This window comes from Aethalodelphis obliquidens, unplaced genomic scaffold, assembly GCF_003676395.1.
Source record: "Aethalodelphis obliquidens isolate GAN/ISIS:26980383/991018 unplaced genomic scaffold, ASM367639v1 scaffold8, whole genome shotgun sequence".
Taxonomy (NCBI): domain Eukaryota; kingdom Metazoa; phylum Chordata; class Mammalia; order Artiodactyla; family Delphinidae; genus Aethalodelphis; species Aethalodelphis obliquidens.
This window is the reverse complement of record NW_020837952.1, coordinates 55,875,763-55,896,213: the sequence shown is the minus strand read 5'-3', so window position 1 is coordinate 55,896,213 and position 20,451 is coordinate 55,875,763. Positions and strand designations below refer to the sequence as shown.

The 20,451-nt window shown below is 56.6% G+C and overlaps 1 protein-coding gene across 1 annotated transcript in view; it reads right to left on the bottom strand.

Moving 5' to 3' along the window:
* Positions 1-5,444: 5,444 nt before the first annotated feature.
* The window catches only part of MGAT3 (beta-1,4-mannosyl-glycoprotein 4-beta-N-acetylglucosaminyltransferase), a 30,940-nt gene continuing 15,933 nt past the window's right edge, over positions 5,445-20,451 (bottom strand). Inside the window, exon 2 of the mRNA XM_027107704.1 lies at positions 5,445-10,285. Coding sequence (XP_026963505.1) covers positions 8,683-10,284 — 1,602 coding nt within the window. The 5' untranslated portion in view covers position 10,285 and the 3' untranslated portion in view covers positions 5,445-8,682. The remainder of the gene's footprint in view (positions 10,286-20,451) is intronic.

Below are 20,451 nucleotides of genomic sequence, written 5' to 3'. Positions count from 1 at the left end.
TACAGCCACTAGGGAGAACAGTATGGAGGTTCCTTAAAAAACTAAAAATAGAATTACCATATGATCCAGCAATCCCACTACTGGGCATATACCCAGAGGAAACCATAATTCAAAAAGACACATGCACCCCAATATTCATTGCAGCACTATTTACAATAGCCAGGTCATGGAATCAACCTAAATGCCCAATGACAGACGAATGGATAAAGAAGATGTGGTACATATAAACAGTGGAATATTACTCAGCCATGAAAAGGAACGAAATTGGGTCATTTGTTGAGACGTGGATGGATCTAGAGACTGTCATACAGAGTGAAGTAAGTCAGAAAGCGAAAAACAAATATCGTATATTACGCATGTCTGTGGAACCTAGAAAAATGGTACAGGTGAACCAGTTTGCAGGGCAGAAGTTGAGACACAGATGTAGAGAACAAACGTATGGACACCACAGGGGGAAAGCCGCGGGGGGTTGGGGATGGTGGTGTGATGAATTGGGCGATTGGGATTGACATGTATACACTGATGTGTATAAAATTGATGACTAATAAGAACCTGCTGTATAAAAATATAAATTAAATAAAATTCAAAAAAAAATTCTGGGAGGAAGAGATATGGGAAAGAGCAAGTGCAGATGCCCACAGCAGGTAGCACTGCCTGAGTGCCTACTGGGTGCCCAGCTCTGTGTCAGCTGCTTCACAGGCATCATTTAATACCCACGACAACCCACGCTTTGAGTTGTCATCTCTACTTTAAAAAAAAAAAAAATTTATGTATTTATTTATTTTTGGCTGCGTTGGGTCTTTTGCTGTGCACGGCTTTCTCTAGTTGCGGCGAGTGGGGACTACTCTTCATTGTGGTGGGCTTCTCTTGTTGCGGAGCACGGTCTCTAAGCACGCAGGTCAGTAGCTGTGGCTCATGGGCTCTAGAGTTGCAAGCTCAGTAGTTGTGGCGCACGGGCTTAGTTGCTCCACAGCATGTGGGATCTTCCCAGACCAGGGCTCGAACCCTTGTTCCCTGCATTGGCAGGCAGACTCTTAACCACTGCGCCACCAGGGAAGCCCAGTCATCTCTACTTTACAAATGCTGAGATGAACACATCTAGGGTCATGTGATTAGCAAGTGGGAATCTGGGATTTGGACCCTGGATGGTTAGATCATAACACAGTCCCTGGTATACAGCAGGTACTCAATAAATGGTAGCTACTATTAGGGAGAATTCAAGAATGACTCTCAGATTTCCAGCTGTTGTGTTTGGGAAGATGAAGGGTAATCAATGGGATGGAAAGTACAGAACAGGAGGAAGAGCCTGTGGGGAAGCTGAGTTCCATGTGGCTCCTTGGTGTTTGAGGTGACCTTGACACCCTGGGGACTCATCTAACAGTGGGTTCCATGGACCAGATGCTCAGGAGACAGGACTCCCTGGAGACAGTGAGCTGACGCCACCTTGACTAGAGTCATATACTGTAAGCAGAGCAGTGGGCCCAGGACTAAGCCATGCGGAGCCCCCTTATTGAAGGGGTGCATGGCGTAAAAGGAGCCCAGAAAGGCAACCAAGGAGGAATGTCAGGGAGGAGGAAGAAGTAGTCACAGAGGCTAAGGGAAGGGGTGTTGAGACAGGCTGTGTGATCCGTGTGTCAGATGCACCACGTGAGGAAGTGGAGCGGGAGAACATAGTCATGATGATGATAACTCTCACTTATGGCACTCTCACAGTGCCCCAGGCTTTGTCCCAAGCTCTGAGCCTCTTCACAACCACTCTGGAAGTCTGTCCTATGAACAGCCTCATTTCCCAGATGATCCAGGAGAGGGAGTTTACCAAGGGCTGGTAAAAGGCCTGATGGAGGAAGTTGAGGTTGTACCAATGGTGACATCTTTGCACCCACTTTGGGGGGAACATCCCCCCTCCTTTTCAATAAGGCGATCACTATATTCCAACCCCCCTCCAGTCTCAGTGCTCAAGGCATGATCACATGACCACATCCAAGTCAGTGAGATCCAGGCATAGGACTTTTAGGGGGAGGAGCTCTACTTCTTCTGTGCTGAGTACGCAAGATGAGATGGTGTGAGACCTGGAGCTGCTACAGCCATCTTGCAGGCATGGGGGTAAACCCATCTGAGAATAAGGACAACACGGGTTGGGATGTGGAACTGAGCTGAGCCACAGAGAGAGCTGGATGACAATGTGACACTGAGCTCTGCCTCAAGCTGGATCCAAAGCCTTTGCCATTACTGAACTTTACCCCCTGCAAGCCAATAAATTCCTTCTCTGCTTTTCTAGTTTGGGTTGGCTTTTCTGTCATTAACTGAAAACAAACTGTATCAGTTATGTAGAGCCACAACTAGCTGTGTAACAAATCACCCCACAGCTTAGTGGCTAAAGCAGTTCAGCTGAGACTGGATTGATCTTTAGGTTGGACTTGACTGGGAAATTCTCTGGCCTCGACCAGTTGGGATGATGGGGACAACCAGGCCACATGTCGAGGCCACACTGGTAATGATCTGTGTCACTGTTGACGTTTTGTCTCTGGAAGCTTTCAGTAGTCTAGGATAGGTGCTTCAAAGATGGTCTGTGAACTGCTGAGCCTGCGCTCTAGAGCCCACAAGCCACAACTACTGAGCCCGTGTGCCACAACTACTGAAGCCCGTGCACCAAGAGCCTGTGCTCCACAACAAGAGAAGCCACCGCAATGAGAAGCCCGCGTACCACAACAAAGAGTAGCCCCCTCTTGCCGCAACTAGAGAAAGCCTGCATGCAGCCAAAAATAAATAAATAAACAAATAAATTTATATATATATATAAAGATGGTCTGTGATACTGATACAGGGTTGGGCTTTTCTCGCCAATACTGCAGCACAGGGTTGCAGGCGATAAGGGGGGTGTATATATGAAGGGCCATTTTTTGTGTAGATTGTTCCTTAATGTGGGTTTGTGTGATGCTCCTTGGGATCATCATCAGGCAATGGCTCTTTTGGCAGTCGACCTCGTGGGTGATGTGGGGTCCTTCTCAGAGCGTCTTCTCAGTGGGTCTGTGAGGTTGGGGGAGTCCTGTCTGTCTATGTGACGGCTGACTGGCTGACAGGCTCATTCTTTTGTGCGTTATCCCTTCCTTTGTCACCAACAGTGTACGTCAGGTCTGAGCAGGTGGGTGCGTCCCTGTAGCAGCTGCCCGCCCGCTGCTGAGCAGAAGAACCGTTTGGCTGAACCCAGCCTGAATGGTAGAACTGTGAGCAGATAGATTGTTGTTTTATCTACTAAATTTCAGGGTGGTTTGTGTTACAGCAATAAATAAGCAATAGAGTAAGAAAAAAAAAATATTAAAAAACTATATGAATTTGAAAGAGTTAGTTTCCTGCAATAACGGAGTCTCTGGAAATTCACTAGAACAGCAGGTGAGGGGCCAAGGATGCTGGCCAGAAGACTGGCCCTGGGCAAGGCCTTTCACTCCTTTGAGCTTTAACCAGAGATTTGTGGATGTTTCATGATTTGGGGCACACGGGTGGGGACTTCCAATGGGCTCCAGGATGATGGGCCTTCGGGATTTGGGGGTTTTATGTGCACACAGCTGAAGCTCCAACTTGCAAAGCGAACTGGGCAGGGCGGTGGTTAATGACTGGTGTTGACTGTAGTCGTCACTTTTGCTCTTGTCTCTTCCATCCTGATGGCGCTTAACAGGTTGCCATGCATTTCCCTTTATTTCATTTTACCCTCTATGCGCAGTAAAGCTTTCTATGGGCCATTTTTACAGAGAGAAGACTGAATCTGGAAGGGAATACGCGTCCCTCCCAAGGTCATGGAGCCTGTCAGCACCCCACACCCTCCTGGACGGCCAGCGGAGGGGGAGTGCTGTACCTGATGCTCACGGACAGAGCACCATGCCGGTTCCTGGGCTCTGAGGACTCTGTGCTAGCCTCACCTCACCGTCCTGAGGTCGTGCTTACCTGTCTGTGTTCCCCCACTGACTGTGGTCCTTCTGTGAACAGGGACTGTCCTCGCTCTCAGTGTCCGGTGACCCAGCACTGTGCCTGGCTCAGTTAGGAGCCTGGATGATATCTGAACATTGATGCAGGCATCACTGCCATCCTGTCCTCACCTCTTCTCCCCTTCCTCCTCCCCGAGTGGATGCTGATAGAGGGAGTGCACTTTGGCAGTTAAGAGCTCAGCTTCTGGGTTTAGGCAAACTCTGACTCTGCCATTCACTGCCTATTTAATATGTCCAAGCCTCACTTTCCACATCTGTAAAATGGGAATGATGGGGAGGGAACACTCTTAGCCCAGAGTTTGGCACAAAATAGGCATTTAATAAATAATGTCTGTAAATGTTTATGATGGTCGTGATTCACTCTCAGACTTTTTTTCTTTTTCGGCCTTGCCGCCCCGGCAGTGCGAACGCCAAGTCCTAAACACTGGACTGCCAGAGAATTCCCTCAGGTGTGATTTAAGGGCTGTAAGCTTATTTTAAGTGGCAAGTGGGTCACCACCGCTCTCTTCCAGATAGATGCGATATCTACATCTCTTCCACTCTCGCTCAATCCTGCACCTGTGGACGCCTTCCTGGGCTTTGGGGGTGTGGCCAGGAGTCCAGGCATCAGATTTACGTGTGTACAGCGCCTGGCAATTTGCAGGGGCTCAGGAGGCATTAGCCCCTGCTCCAGCCACCAACACTGCTGTCACTCCTCTTCCTATCCCCAGCCTCAGTCTCCCCACAGACAGTTGCTTCACAGCCACCCCATGAGGTACCAAGGCAGAGTTCAAAGTGTGTCCGCTCCCACCATCTCTGACACTGTCCTTAGAATATACCCAGAGGCTCCCCTCCCCAGGACAATGCCAGGATCCAGAAGGCCTAGAGGAAGCTGTCGGGGAAGTCCCCACATTCCACAGCCCAGACACCATCACAGCACAAGTCCAGATTAGCTCCATAGGGGAGATGACCCATCCTGGAGGCTGCCGCCCTTACCTGCCCCGGAGGGCTGGTGACAGGACTAGTCCTGGGAATTCAGATCTGGCCCTGGTCTGCCACCAAGTGGCTGTGTGGCCTTAGGACCCCCGACAGGCGTAGGGAGGAAGACCGCTGAGAGCACAATTGCGGGAGAATTGCTCCACTCTCACTAGAGGCACAAAAGTCTTCATCTAGATCCCCAAAGGGGTCCCCACCCACCTCAGGAGGGTGGGTATAGCCAGACCAGGTCCTTCTGTGAAGGACTGTTAGCGCCTCCCTTTCCAGGCCCGTTTCCACCGGTGAGAGGGACAGATGCTCCCTTGGTCGGGGCAAGGGAAGGGGGTAACTGCATGTCTAAATGAAGATGCTCAGAATGGCCCCGCCCTCACCGCTGTCCAGTCCTCAGGAAGGCTCACACCCCACCGACCCACCAAGACCAGAGCTACCCACTCGCACCCCTCCCTGCCCCAGAGCACCCCCAAACTGGCCACTCAAGCACACACTGCAGACTTTGTAGCTGTTTTTATTATTAATATTATCTTCTCCTTTAAGCATCCCTTTAAGGGTGAAATGAAATCCAACCATTTACAGAGAAAATGATTTCAGAATGTACATATTGATTTTCCCTTACAAAAAAAATAATACTATTATTATTATTGGTGTCCTTAAATTACACATTTCCCAGGACCCTGCCCGCTGCTTGGGCAAGTCCTGTCTCCCCACCCTGTCACCTTTGTCCCCAAAGCTCTTCCACGCCTGCCCATGGGAACCAACATGATCCGAGGTGTGCTGGGCCTCCTTGAGTCTGGAGGCCATAGGGCGGGTGGTTCCCAGAGAAAGCAAGCTGGCTACGGCGCCAGGGCCAGCAGTGCACTGGCGCTCACATTCACAGTTTGGTTTCCCTTCATACTGGGGGAGTGGCCCAGGGCTCCCCTGCCCCCGAAATTCCCAGTGTCTGACGTGCCTATAAGTGAAACTCTTCAACCCCACGCCTTGGCCCCCACAGCCCGCTGGAAGCCGTGCGCTCCGCTCCGTGGCCAGGCCTCCACTTGGCGGTGACCGTGAATGTGCCCGGCCCTCCTGGGTCTGAGAGGGAAGGTGGGGTCTAGCAGGTCTGAGCTCCTCCCCTCTGCCTTCCCCTGCCCCTGAGCTGGTGAACTGGAGGCCAGGGACCCCTGACAGCCTGGACAGGGGCATCCCTTCAGCAGCAGAGGGTGCCAGGGGCATAGGATGAGGAAGCTGTCAAGGAGGGGGGCCCTGGGCTGGGGCTCAGGCACGAGTCAGAAGCCCCCAGAGACTGCCCGCCCGGCGGGGAGCAGAGGTGGCTGGAGGTGAGGTCAGGTCACCCTGGCCTGGGTGACCCAGAGCCACAGGGACACCTTGACCTCTTGAGCCCCTTAGCTGCAAGAGGGGCCAGAGAGAAGGGGGCTGCTCTACCTCCAAGGGAAGGGTTCCCTCGGGACACCCCCTCAATGGGAGGGACAGTGGGGGCAACAGAGACCCCCATACCTGCTTCACACCCTCCCGCCCGAGGCTGCTCTGCGGCCAGCTCCCCGAGCCGCACCCACGCCGGGCGCCTCCCCAGGCAGAGCTATGGCAAAGGAGACGCCCTCCTCTCCCGACCCATCAGGAAAGCCCCAATAAGACACCCCAAGAAAGTCCCGGCTGGAGGCTGGAGGGGCTGGGATGGAGGGAAGGGGCCGGGGGGTCGTGGTGGGCTCTCAGCCCTACAGCACTCTAGTCGGGAGGATTCTCATTCCTTGGACTGAAAGACAGACAGACAGACGGACGGACCCAACATCCCCTTTAGCCTGGCTTTCCGGTCTCCCCAGCTTGCTTTCTGCCTCAGTCATTTCGGGAAGTTGCAGGAGGTGTGGCCCCAGGCTCCAGGTCTCGGGAAGGGTGGCCTGGGCCCTGCTTCCACATCCACACACAAGCATATATGTACAGGGACGCACCAACACAGTCACGTACAAGTATACAGCAAGCATGCACCCATGCCCATAAATACACACACACACACACACACACACACACACACACACACACACTCACGCACAAACACGTACAGTTCCACAGGCAGGCTCTGCGATCCGGCATCACTGGGTAAACATCTGAGGGGGCCTCGGGGAGGGGGTGTCTCTCCCGGCCCACAGTGGCAGGCTCTCACTGCACCCCAGCCCTGGGCTGGCAGTGAGGGGGCAGGGGCAGGTTTCAGGAGCTCTGAACATGCGAGCAGGATCTACAACTACAACAGTCATTTCCACCCTCTCCCCTCCTCCCCTTGTGCCAGAGATGCTCCTGTACCCATATCCATCCTCTCCTCCTCCTTCCTTTAATAAATGAGCAGGGCAGCCCAGCTGAAAACTACTTTTCCCGCTTCCCTTGCAGCTACTTGTGGCCATGTGACTAAGTCCTGGCCAGTGAGATGCCATTGGAAGTGACTGTGCCATCTCTGGCTCATGCTCTTAACAGGAAGGGTGTGCACTTCCATGCCTATTTCTGGTTCCCTCAGACATGGATGCACATGTGATGGTGGGAGCTCGAGCAACCACTCTACCCAGAATTGGAAAGTGTGATGAAGGAAAGCAGAGCTGCCCTACCAGATCCAGACAACCTCCCTCTGGAGAGTTAAGTTAGAAACAAGCTTCTGTCTGCTTAAACCACTGTATTTGGGGGGTCTCTTAATTACAGCAGCTTAGAATCTACTCTAACAATACATCCCCCTCCCCCATGAGGCAACTAAGGAATGAGATAACATACAACTGGCCTTAATGTCCCTCTTGGGCCCAGGGCAACCTCATGGCCCCTTCCTGGCCCCTAGCCAGCCCCAAGGAGGGGCACATGGGTGACTCCACCTGAGATGGTGGAGAGCTGGGGCTGTGGGTTCCAGTGGGAAGGGGTGATGGGGGAGGAGGAGGCTCCTCCCCCAGGGCTGACTTACTAGGCTGGCTGACAGTCCCATCCCACCCTGAAAACTGGACTCCTGGTCTTGCAAGGACTGGATGGGCAGCCCACAAGACAGCGATATCAAAAGTAAGAAGGAATGTCAAGGCCAGGTTTGGAACCAAAAGGAAGACTTCCCAGGCTTCCCCAGGCCCCACACCTGTGTCAGGTCCAGAGGGGCTGGGGGCACAGGGCCATCCGTGCAGTGTGTCCTGTGGAGCGGCTGGGTGGAGGTCCCTACTCCCTCTGGCCCAGCACTCCTGAGGACACTACAAAGCATCCATCCGGGCTTCCTTCCAGCTGCCACTTTTCATCCCCTCCGACCTTGGTGTCCCTTCTTCCTCCTGGGCCCAAATGCATCTATTTACAGAGCCCTGGGATCTCCCGGCATCCCCCTTTCCCACTGCAGGTCCAAAGCCCCAGGAGACCGAATGGTGGGCTTCTCCCCGGAGGGGATCGTAGCTCCCACTTGGCTGCCCTAGGGAGTTCCTGCAGGCTCCCTTCCCCACCCTCCCCCGCTCCCCAGTAACCACCGTGCACTCTCCGTTGGCACCTCCTGGCTGCAGCACTCTTGGAGGGGTGAAAGGGCCTGCTCTCCTCTCCTGACGAGGAGGGATGTTTTCTGAGCTCACAGGCCTGACCCTGGATTCACAAGGGCTTGAGTAGGAAAGACTCCCCCACCTATCCACTCCTGGTTCTCTTAAGAGCCACCCAGACGGCGGAAGGAGACAGGAAGGTAACAGGGCGGCAGCCGCCCACCCCCCTACCCTGGCCACCGGCCCTATAAGATCATGCAGCCTTAGCCTTCAACCACGTCCAATTTGCTCCTGGCGGGCGGCCTTCCCTCCGGACGCTTGCTCCGCCGCCCACCGTCTGCTGTGCTCTTGGGCTCCTGATAGGGGTTGTCCAGCAGGTAGCGGAACTGGTGGTAGTTCTTGAGCAGGTACTTAGGGGCATACATGTGTTCGCTGGGGTCGGCCGGCGGGTACTCCTGCTGCGTGCCGTCGAACCAGCCCCCTGTTCGGATCAAGCTCCGGATGTAATTGAGGTCCCGCTTGTCCTCGTAGTCACCCCAGCGGGGGAAGTCGCCGTTCTGGGCGGACACCAGCTTGAAGTAGATGCCCTCAGGCGTGAAGCACCAGGAACAGTGCCAGCCGGCGAAGTGCAGGGGGCTGCCCAGCGACCACTGCACCAGGATGTGGCCCGTGCGGTTCTCGTACTGGCGGAAGTTGGGCATGGTGTAGTACTGGCGGCGGCGCAGGCGGATGCCGTCCAGCCCGTACACCGTCTGCAGCATGTCCACCGTGCAGCCCGACACCACCTCTAGGGTGCCCGGCTGCTTCCAGAAGAAGCCGTACAGTGACTTGCGCATATGGAAGGCGAAGGGCTCCGTCCAGCCGTCGTAGAGCTTGAGGAAGAGCACGCCGTCGCGAGCAGGGATCTCGTCGGCGTCGTCGATGATGAAGACGTCATCGGGCCGCAGGTTGCGCAGCCGCGACACGCCATCCTGCGTCAGGAAGGTGCGCAGGTAGTCGTCGGCGATCCAGCCGTCCTGCCGCCCACCCAGCGGGAAGTGGTCCAGGAAGACGTAGAGCACCTTGTGCCGGATGTACTCGAAGGTGCCGTTGGTCAGCATCTCGCGGAACTTGAGCGGCCGCGGCTCCCCGTAGGCCGTGAAGTTGGACTCGCACACCACGAAGGCGTCCACCACGTCGCCCAGCTCGTGGAAGCGCACGTCCAGCAGGTCGAACTCATGGTTGATGTTGATGGCGTTGATGACCCTCCGTGGCACCTCCCGGGGCACCAGGCGCTCCTTGGTGGGCAGGTTGGAGTACTGCACCACGGTGGGCACGCCGCAGCTCGGCCCGTGCCAGCCCGGGAGGCACACGCACTCCACCCACTTGCGCCGCGCGCCGCGCCCCCCCGGCCGCTCCCGGGCGCTCAGCAGCTGCCGGCCCGGGCCCCGCGCCGACGCGCCTTCGCCCGCCTCTGCCTTCTCCTCTGGCCGCCCTGATGGCGGCTTCTCCAGCGTCTTGGTACCTGGCTTGAAGCAGACGCCCCCGGCTTTGGTGCGGAGGAAGTACTCGGTGGTGTCCTCGGGCAGCACGAAGTCCATCCGGTGGATTTCCTCCGTGGCCTTGCTTGGCGACAGCGGCTGGAGCAGGGGCGAGTGGGAATAGAGCGGGGTACGCAGCAGGTCGGGGCTGCCCGGCTCGGGGCTGGCCTGGGGCGTGACCGGGGCATTGTTCCAGAAGAAGCTGGACACCAGGTTAGGGCTGAGGGAGGCCAGTTCTCGGGGGAAGGTGACATAGGACAGGGTCTTAAAGAAGTGCAGGAAGGAGATGAGGCACAGGCCAGCCATACAGAACATGAGAAAGAGCTTGTAGCGTCTCATCTTCATCCTGCAGGAAACAGGGAGACAGCAGATGGGTCAGGGTCTGCAGACCCGGGCAAGGGGAGCCTGAGGCTCTTCTCCTAAGGGAGGGAACGGGGAGGGCTTTGTCGCCATCGTGTTTGTGCATGTCCTGACCAGCGCCTGGTGACCCTGCAGGAAGTCACCTCCAGGCGACTCCTCTAGAAGTCAAGCCTGTGAGCCCAACTCACTGCACCAAGGACCCCTGGAAGCCCCAGCGTCAAGGAGACCCCACCAGGCTCAGGACCCTTCCCCACAACCTCTCCCCTCCAAGACCACCAGGTCACCACACATACCCCTGGCAACCTGCCCGCCCCACCCTGACTGTACCAGCTGCATTGCTAGGCTTTGCTCCAGTAACAAGATGCATCCTGGGAAAAGCGCAACCCTGCAGTGCAGAACCTGCCCCAGGGGGCTTCCAGGCCCCAAGGGAGGGGGAGAGTGGGTCGCAGGCTGCGGAGGTGGGGTCCCTTCCCTGCACCACCCACGGTGCTTTCTCCTTCTATCTGTCCATCTCTCTGTCTCTTTATCTATCTTTTCTGTGGCTATATTTACAAACCTTTTGCACTGAAAAAATTCCCAGGTCTCAAGGGAACACTTCTAATTCTAACATATTTAAAGAACAAAATTAAGTAAAAGTTCCCCTCCATTACCCCTTGCCAGGCAGTAGATTGATATCCAGCCATAAACAGTCTATGTGTTTGAGGTGTATCACCGGTCTTACATGCAATTTTTCTGTTCTCAGTTTTTTATAATTATTATCATACTTGGTTGGGATGACCTACAGAGTCACGGGAGGGGCTGGGACAGAAACCGGCCTTTGGCACCTGGTGTTTTCATGTCCCCTTCCATAGATCCCTGTGTAGGGGACGCTGTCCCTTCCCTTAAAATGTTCCTTTCTGTGGCTTCCCCTTAACGTCTCTGGTTCTTCCTCTGGGTCATTTGGGTGCCTTCCTGCTATCCCCTCCCCTCCATATCCTAACCTAAGCAAGGCTCCTCACCATTCTGAACCTCAGTTTCTACATCTGTGAAATGGGCACAGAGCTCCTGCTGTGCAGCAGGTGCTCAATAAACTTTCGCTTCTTTCAAAGCTCGAGGCTGGAAGACTCCAGCGTAAATTTTCTCTAAGCTACATGGTCATAAGGCACAAAATCATGAAATGTTGGACCCAGGACAAAACTTTAAGGACCACCTCCACCAACCCTTTCATTCTGTGGAGGAGGCCCGCCTTCCCCGGCCTCACCTTGGTGAGGAGTCCTGAGTACGCTAGTGAGAAGCAGTCGAGTCGCCGATCCCGCTGGCCAGGGCGGTACTTGTGCTCTCAGGACCCAGATGTCCCCCCTCCTCCAGTTTAAATGCTGACGCCCTGGAGCCTGCCATCGGGGGGCCGGCACAGCTGACTATAGGAGGCAGGACAATCAGGGGTGAGGGCCTGACCTCTGCTAAATGTCAGCTGCCCCAGGGGCAGAGCGGGGACAGGTCTCCACAGGGAGGCAGGAGGGAGGGCTGCTCCTTGGCAATGTTTTGAAGTGTGTCTTCCAGGTTCCTCTCCCCACCATGGGTTCCAGCCCTGCTCTGGCAAAGCAAGACCAGGCAGGCCAGGCCAGCAGGGCGAGTGGAGGGGCAAAGGGCTGAGGCCCAACAGAGGCAGGCGGAAAGGAGGTCTTGCTGGGGTAGGGACTAGGTACAAGGCGACACTGCAGAAGCCTCCAGAGTGACCCACCCGAGGGCTTGTAGGACCTGGCAAGGCAGCCCTGATTCTTCTGGCAGATTATTTGTCCCCACTTGGGGCGTGTCTCTGTGGGGCACCCCAATCCCAGCCCTTGCTGGACTGAACTGGCCGTGAGCTGTGAAGGGCAAGGCCGGGGCTGCCGCTCAGACTAGTGAACAAAGGCCTTAGGAAGGTCAGTGAAACTCAGGGAGGCAAGTGAACGCCCTGCTTAGAGCAAAGGGGCCCCTACAGCCCTGCTGAGGTCACACTGACCCAGCTGCCCCTTGGCTCCCTGGTCAGGTTGGCTTTCAGGATCTAGTTACACCTGGCCAGCTGTGCGCTTCAGAGGACAGACTCACCAGTGCTTGGGATCCCCCTCTTAATCACTGGGGTCTTCAGGGTGAGGCCGTTTGATAAGGCCCCAGCCTGGCTTGCTGCCAAGAATCATGGAACCGAGTGTGTCTCCCTCATCGCTCGGGCTGCTAGGAGGCTCACAGACACACGGTGGTTGGCCCAGAGCAAGTCAGTGCGTCACAGGCCAAGTTTTCCAGGACACTTTCACACACAGCTGCCTGTGTTTTTTAAACTTATTCTTCTTGGCCCGATCCCTTTTTATCTTATCTTCAAGTATTTTGATAAGTGCTTCAGATACATTTTTTAGAGTGAATGGCGTATTAATAGGAAAACAAATAAATAAATAAGCATTGGCACCCGGGGTCTCATGTAAGTCTCACCACCCCTGGGAGACTGAGGACTGTGAACGCCCCATTTTTACAGGTGAAATTGAGACTCACAAAGATGATGAGACTTTCCCCAAAGAACCTTAAGAAGGTGACTGAACAGGACCTGAACATAAGTTCTGTTCCCGAGCCAGCCTCTCCCTCCTGACAGCTGAGACCGTAGCCCTCCCTGGAGCAGCTGGCCTGGCTGTGGGCTGAAGCCATGGGACCAAATTTGGCCCCAGCTCCAGCATTTCTACCTCTGTTATAAAGCTTCATCCAGAACCATCAGGTGTCACGATAAAGCTGATGATTGCTGACCCTTACAGGCCAGCTACTGTCCTGAGCACATTACACGCATGTCCTCGCTGGATTCCCCCAACACGCAGCAGGTACCCTTGTCCTCTCCATCATACGGACGAGGAGACCGAGGCCAGAGAGATGGTATAACTTGTTCAGGGACACACAATTAGTAAGGGTCAGACTCGATTCTGGGGGGTCAATAATGGGATTTCATCCAGTGGTAAAGCCGTCCTGGGTCCCTTCCATCTGCCAAGATCAACCCCAGTGGGGTGATAAGGGTCCCACGGAGAGTCCCCCAGTGACCAGGGAACACAACCCAGTGGATGGAACAGACACAATTGCATTTGACCCACACGACCCCCCGCGGGGTGTCACCCAACCTGTCTCCTCCATTCACTCAGCGACTACTTACTGAGAGCCCACTGGGTGCCAGGCGCTGTGCTGGCCCTGGGAGCACAGGGGACGCGGGTGACAAGAACCCCCACCCCGTGGAGCGGGCACGGGCGTGCGCAGGGCAAGGGATCGCTGCAAATCATATGGTATGTTACAAAGAGTCGTGCTCTGGAGAAAACTGAAACAGGGTAAAGGACAGGAGGGGGCAGGTTCAGTGGTCATCAGGTGGCCAGGGAGGGCCTCACGGAGAAGAGTGAGGCCAGAGGACGAGGGTGCAGGGGCAGCGGGCTCCGGGCAACAGAACAGCCAGCGCCCAGGAGAGCGTCTGCCGCCCATGAGCGAGGAAACACACGGAGGGCAGAGCGGAGCGAGGTGGACAGGCCGGATCACACGGGGCCCGGGGCTGCGGCCGGAAGTGCGGCTTTCACGGGAGGATTCTGAGCAGAGCCTCCAGCCTGAACAGCCTCACTCGGGCTGCTTGGCCGACAGCAGACTGTTGCCTTGAGGGCAGAGCAGGGAGAGTGGCGAGGAGGACACTGCACTGTCTGGGCAAGAGGCGGGGCTGCAGGAAGCGGTTAGATTCTGCTGGATTGCCGATGACCTGGATGTGAAGTGTGAGCGAGGAGTCGCATTCGGTGGATCCAGGACCTGCAGGATGGACCAGCCTTTGACTGGGGCGGAGGCCACCCCATGGCGGAGGCCACCATGAAAATGGGCAATGGCAGAGCTGGGGCTGGAGGCAGCTCTCTCTGCAGGGTCCTCTCTCTAAGCGCTGCCCTGCCCACTTCAAATGAGACACCAAATCGGAGAGACCAATGCACAGTCCCACCCCTGTCCCTTTCCCAGCGCTCGCCATGCTCAGCCCATCTCCGCGGATGTCTGTCTCCCCAGGTGGACACGAGCCCCGGAGGCCGCGGTCTCCAGAGCCGCCTCCACGCGCTCAGCCACTTGTGCGCGCACAGACTCTAGAATCAGACTGCCCAGCTCCAGTCCCGGCCCTGCCATTTCCTATCTGTGTGGCCTGGAGCAGGTGAATAACATTCCTCCTTTGGCTCATCTAGGAAATGAGGGTCGAATAATAACCCATGTAGAGTGCCTAGCACATGGTAAGAGCCCAGTAAGCTTCAGCTCTTCTTATCCTTAGTGTTATTCTCCCACCTGGAAGAAAAGTAGAGAGGGACTTCAGGCGGGGGGGCGCAGCTGCTGCAAAGGCTCGGAGCCGAGCCCCTGGCAGGGCCTGGGCCCTGGCGGGTGCTGCCTTGTTTAAGAGCAGCAAGGAGCAGAGTGGGAGCCCAAGTGGAGCCCGGACAGAACCTGAGCCTGACGGGGGGTGGGCTGGGAAACAAGTGACCCGCGTCCTGGGGCTCCAAGGAAAAGAGGGAAGAACTGTGAGGGTCTCCGGGAGCCTCCCTAGAAGAGCCCACACACACATACACACGCTCCGTGAGTTGCTCCCAGCCCCAGGGGCCTGGGTTTCCGGCGTGAAGGGGATGGGGGATGGGCCAGGTGCTTCCTCGTAGCTAGATAATCATGGATGCAGGAGGCTGACCCAGACCCAGGATAGTGGCAGGACCAGCCCACCCTGGGCCTCCTCTTTCTGTACTGACTTGCAGCCGTGCCCATGCCCAGAAGGTTCTAGCTGGGCAGATTTTCTTCCTTCCCTCCCGCTTCCCACTTCTCCCTTCTCCTTGTGGCCTCTTTCCTTGGGCTCTGCTTGATACGATCATGAGGTGAGACGGAGCAGATGCGCCTCACCCCACGACCCAGTCACTACCTTGGGGTCTGGGCTCAGGCTGAGTTCAGTGGGGGCTCCTGGCCAGAGAGAAGACAGGTGCTCCCTGGAGGCCACAGGCTGTGACTTTGGGGCTAGCCAGGTGGGCAGCAGCCTCCCGGGTACAGACGCACCCTGACAGCTGTCACCGGGTGACAGGAAGCTCCTGTGGAGCTCTCCGTGGTCCTGAGCTCACATGCGCTGACCAGGGTCCTAGCTTGGCCCTGGGATGCCTTTGGCCAGCGTCACCCTGGCCCCTGCCAGCCTCCCCTGTGGTTCAGCAGCTTCTGTCCTAATGGCCACTTCCCCTGTCTGCCACCCTCTGGCCCCCTTCCCCACCTGCCTTACAACACCCTGGTGACAGCTGTGATCCCTGGGTCCTCAGCTCTGGGAGATCCGCAGGGCACTCAACTCCTCCAACTGGGAGAACGGGCCAGCAGGGAACAGGTCCAACACCTAGTAGGTGCTCAGGGTGCTCCTGGAATATCCATGGGGTATTCCTGGAGGTCGCACAGCCCACCCTCAGTCTCCACTCCTGGCAGGAATTGGCCCATCTACAACCCCCAACCTAAAAGTACCTTCAGATGGACCCTCACCACCACCCATCTGCTTCAAAGGGCATCTTGACTCTGAGCTGAAGGCTGGCTTCCACCCAACCCCAGTTCTGCCCCACGTTACCAAAGGGCTCTGCCAGCTCCGTGTGCCAGGCCTTGCTCCTGGCCAGCTCTGTTAAAGGACTGGGCCAACGGGGGGGCTGCTTACTACTGACTGGCCCCCACCACCCTGCAGGGCATTCTCAGTGACTCATCTGGCTTTCAGAACCAAGGCCAGAACTGGGAAATCTGGAGCTCCATGGAGGGTCCAGACTCCTCTCCCAAGGTTTGAAGGACCCTGGAAAAAGAATATTGCCCAAACCTTCACCCTAGGCCAGTGTCCCTGCCAAGTGCCCATCTGGCCTCTGCTTGTCCAATCCTTAGTACCGCCCATCCCAGGCCATTTGAGCTGCTAGAAATCGTTCTTCCTATTGGCCTAAATCAGCCTCCCTGGAACTTCCGCTACCACTTCTGGGTTCTTCCTTGGAGCTAAGCAGAAGCAATCAGCGTCTCAGGGATCAGAAGACGGCAACCACCAGCCGACTCTGAAACGAAATAAAGGTCTTTCCAACGTGAGGTCCCATAATCCCACACGGAGAAGACACGCAGAGGAGGTGGCTATAGAATATGATAGATTCCAGGGTTCTGGCCAGATGGGAGAAACAGCTGACGCTGTGTTTATTCCTTCGTCTCTCCTTGTTTTATTCATTCCCTTGGTTCATATCCATCAGGCAGGCGCCACAAAAAACAAGCCTACACCAGCACATCATCCAGGCTGCTGGCGGACATTTACCAAGAACCTGCCGTGAGCCAGGCACTGCCGACGCAAGGGCTGGAGAGAAATCAGGGGCACATTCATGCGGCCAACCCTGAAGGAAGGTATATGTGTGTCTCCGTTTTGCAGATGAGGAAATGGAGGCTTCAAGAAGCTAAGCTGGGGCTTCCCTGGTGGTGCAGTTTTTGAGAATCCGCCTGCCAACGCAGGGGACATGGGTTTGAGTCCTGGTCCGGGAAGATCCCACATGCCGTGGAGCAACTAAGCCCGTGTGCCACAACTACTGAGCCTGCGCTCTAGAGCCCGCGAGCCACGACTACTGAAGCCCGTGCACCTAGAGCCCGTGCTCCGCAACAAGAGAAGCCACCGGAATGAGAAGCCCACGCGCCGCAACGAAGAGTAGCCCCCGCTCGCCGCAACTAGAGAAAAGCCCGCACGCAGCAACGGAGACCCAACACAGCCATAAATAAATAAATAAATAAATAAAAGGCTAAGCTACTTGCTCAGCCAGCCAGGGCTTGTGGGAATGAAGCAGCTGGAAACTGAGACTCCCCGAGCATCCTGCACCTGCCAACAGGTAGACCTGGAGCCCAGTGGGGCTGCAGATTTGGGAGTCTTGTCCCAGGCTAAGCATGAATGTCTTGGCCAAGGGAGGGTCTGATGTATCATGTCCCCAGGAATTCTGCTCCGCTGGTGCTCCCCGGAGAGAGGGAATCGGCTCAAGGGGCCAGCCCTAGCCAAGAACTCCCTCTGCCCAGGTGACCAGAATGGGCTGGAAAACCTGTTTACCATGGGCTGGGGGTGGGGCAGCTGCTGCTCTTCCCATCCACAGATGAGGACACCAAAGCCGAGAGGGGCGAGGCAGAGCCGTACTGGGAGCCAGTTCTTGGACTAGCCGGATGGGGCACCCAGGCCACTTCCCTGGGCACAAGGGTCTGGGCCCCACTCTCTCTGCTGGCTCGGCTCCAGGGTGGGTGCCTGGCTGAAGGCTCAGTCCCATGCCCATGCTGAAGCCCACCCCCTTCCTGCTACTCCACAGCAAGCTTCTGTGCACCCTGGCCCTCTCTCTCCTTCCTCCAAACCCCTCCCCACTCTGCCTGACCCCAGCCCCTTCAGGTGCCTGAGGACTTTCCCACAGAGTGGCTAGCACGTGCCTGGGAAAGTTAGTCTCCAAGGCTGGGACCCGCCCTCGACTCCCTGGGGCTTCCTCCCCTCTTCCCACCGGTCACTGGCCCACCCAGGACATCAGCCTCTGGTCCCCAAAAGCCCATGGGTGGTGAAGATATAGAACATTTCCACCATCCCAGAATGTCCTATTGGACAGCACTGGAGGCTAAACAGATGAGTCATCCTCAGGCACCAGCCGGTGGGGCGTTTGTGTTCAGAAGCCTGCAGTGGCTCCCACCGTCCAGAACCGCAGTTCCCAGCTGTTGTGACCCCTGTCTTGAAAGCTGCCTCCACCTTGCCTTATTCATGTTAACTCGATGGTCACCACCTAGCACGTGCTTAAACCTGTGCCAGCTGTCAGCTGAGGGTTTTACTTATACATGACCCTCACAACCATCTCGGGAGGTAGGAATCATTGTCCCCATTTTACAGATGAGGAAACTGAGGCTCAGAGGGTAAATCAACTTGTAGAGCATTCCTCTGCTCATCTGTGCAACCCCAGTGCTCTCCAGGGTCTGAGACCCACACAGCCTCCACTTTTAAAGGGGGCAGGGGGAGGTGACACTGGCCTGAGCCCCAGGCCACCGAAGGCTCTGAGTGGAGCGACCCCAACAGCCTGTGCCTCAGGGCGATCAATCTGTTTGCTTCCAGAGCTGTCCAACAGCACAGTCCGCAGTGGTGGAAACGTCTAGGCCTGGGCTGTCCATGCACCATCCACTAGCCACGTGTGGCTACTGAGCCCTTGAAATTGACAGGGGAGACTGAGGAACTAATTAAAAATTTAATTTAATTTTCAGTTTTAATAGCCACGTGTGCTAGTGGCTACTCCATTGGACCGCCCAGCATTAGACAGACTGTGGAGGAGCTGAGGCAGGGAGGACACACAGCAGGACAGCCGTGGTGCTGAAGCCAGGGGGCAGTGGTGAGCTGCTGATGAGGTACCTGCTAAATACTAGGTGACTGAGGGAGGGAGCGGGAGGGATGCGGCCCCGGGGGCACCGGGGCCAGACATCCTGGGACCGAGCCTGGGGGCTGGAGGCGGGACCTGGGGAAAGTCTGGGAAGGAAGAAGAGTAGCAGAGCCGTGGAGGACAGGCAGGTGCCGGTGGTCAGCGCGAGGCCGGGACACACGCTGCCCCAAGCCTGGGGGCGGGGCCTAGGCCTGGGTCTGCACAGAGGCCACCTGAGGCAGCGTCCACACCCCGCAGCCAGGCGGCAGGGCCTCGCCACTTCCCTGGGCCTCGGCTTCCTCATCAGTGTAATGGGGCTATAATGGCGTCCACGTCACAGGGCTGTGGTGAGCGGTCCGCGTATCTAAAGTGCCTGGAACAGGAAGTGTGCGTGAAACAACAGCTGGTGAGGGGCACACGGTGAACGTTTGTCACAGGAGGAGGGAGACCAAGGCCTCTGAGGTGGAAGCAGGGACTCCTGGGTGGCCTTGGGGACAAGGAGAGGGGCTAGACGCAGAGACGTACAAACACCCCACAGAAAGGGCTCTGTGGGCGCTGAGAACAGGTGTTCCCAAATCCGGCACCCCTCCAAGGTGCCCCAGCCCTAGCCCTAACCCTAACCCCCACTCCATGTGACCGGGCACCACCGGACCGCCTCCTCCAGCCCCTGCTTCTGCCCTGTTACGGCAAACCTCAGCAGCAACTGGGCTGGTCCCCTGCCTCGCCAGCCTCTGCTCCCACACTGTAAATTCTCCAAGCCAGGTGGGGCCCGCGCTCCCCACGCCCGGCCCGGGGCCCAGACAGACAGACGTTCAGTGAGTGTCCGGGACAAGCCAGAGCAAGGAGCACTACGGCGGAACTTCAGGCACGGGGATCTGGGGGCGCTGGGCCAGGCTGGAGGGAAGCCACCCTGGGGCTGTGAGAGGGCCTTGCGGGCATATGAGGACCGAGGTCGGGCCGCCGGTGCTTCTGCCTTGTCCTGGGGTGGGTGGAGAGAGCAGACTGGCCCCGGGCGTGGAGCTGGGGGTGCAGCAGGAGCAAGATGGGGGGATGAGGTCCTCACAGAGCTCAGTCCAGTGGGGGACAGAGGACAAATGAGAGAACCAGCCAACAGAGGACGCCAGGCATCAGGGAGGGCTTCCCGAGGAGAGGACACTTCAGCCGAGACCCAAGGTCAAGAGGGAGCCACCGCGCAGAGTGGGGACAGCGGCCCAGGCATTGGGCCTGTGTGTCGGGAACCCCAGTGCAGCGGCAGCAAAGCAGGGGCCCCAAGTCTTGTGAGGGGGTGTAGGGCCTCGAGGAGTGGCAAGGACACTCCCCACACTTCAGGGGCTCCTTAGGCAGAAGCCCGGGCACCCCATCTTGGTCAGCAACCCTAAGGCTGCTGCGAAAGATTTTCATCTAAAATAGAACCAGAGGAAGTAAAATGGAGTCTCACGCCTGTGCCCTCAGGGAGACGAAACTTAAAGACCAGGAGACTTGATTTCCGTAAATGCCGGATTTCCAGAAAACTGAGAGCGATGGGGTTTTCTTGGATTGGAGGGTTGATCAGAGGTTGCCTCCTAAAACCCTTGGAAAGTTTTGCCAGAGGCAGAATGGAAGATGACGCAGGTTGAGTTGGTCTCACAAAGTGGACCAGATGAGCTTTGTTTGTTTTTGTTTTGTTTTTGCGGTACGCGGGCCTCTCACTGTTGTGGCCTCTCCCGTTGGGGACGCGCAGGCTCCGGACGCGCAGGCTCAGAGGCCACGGCTCACGGGCCCAGCCGCTCTGCGG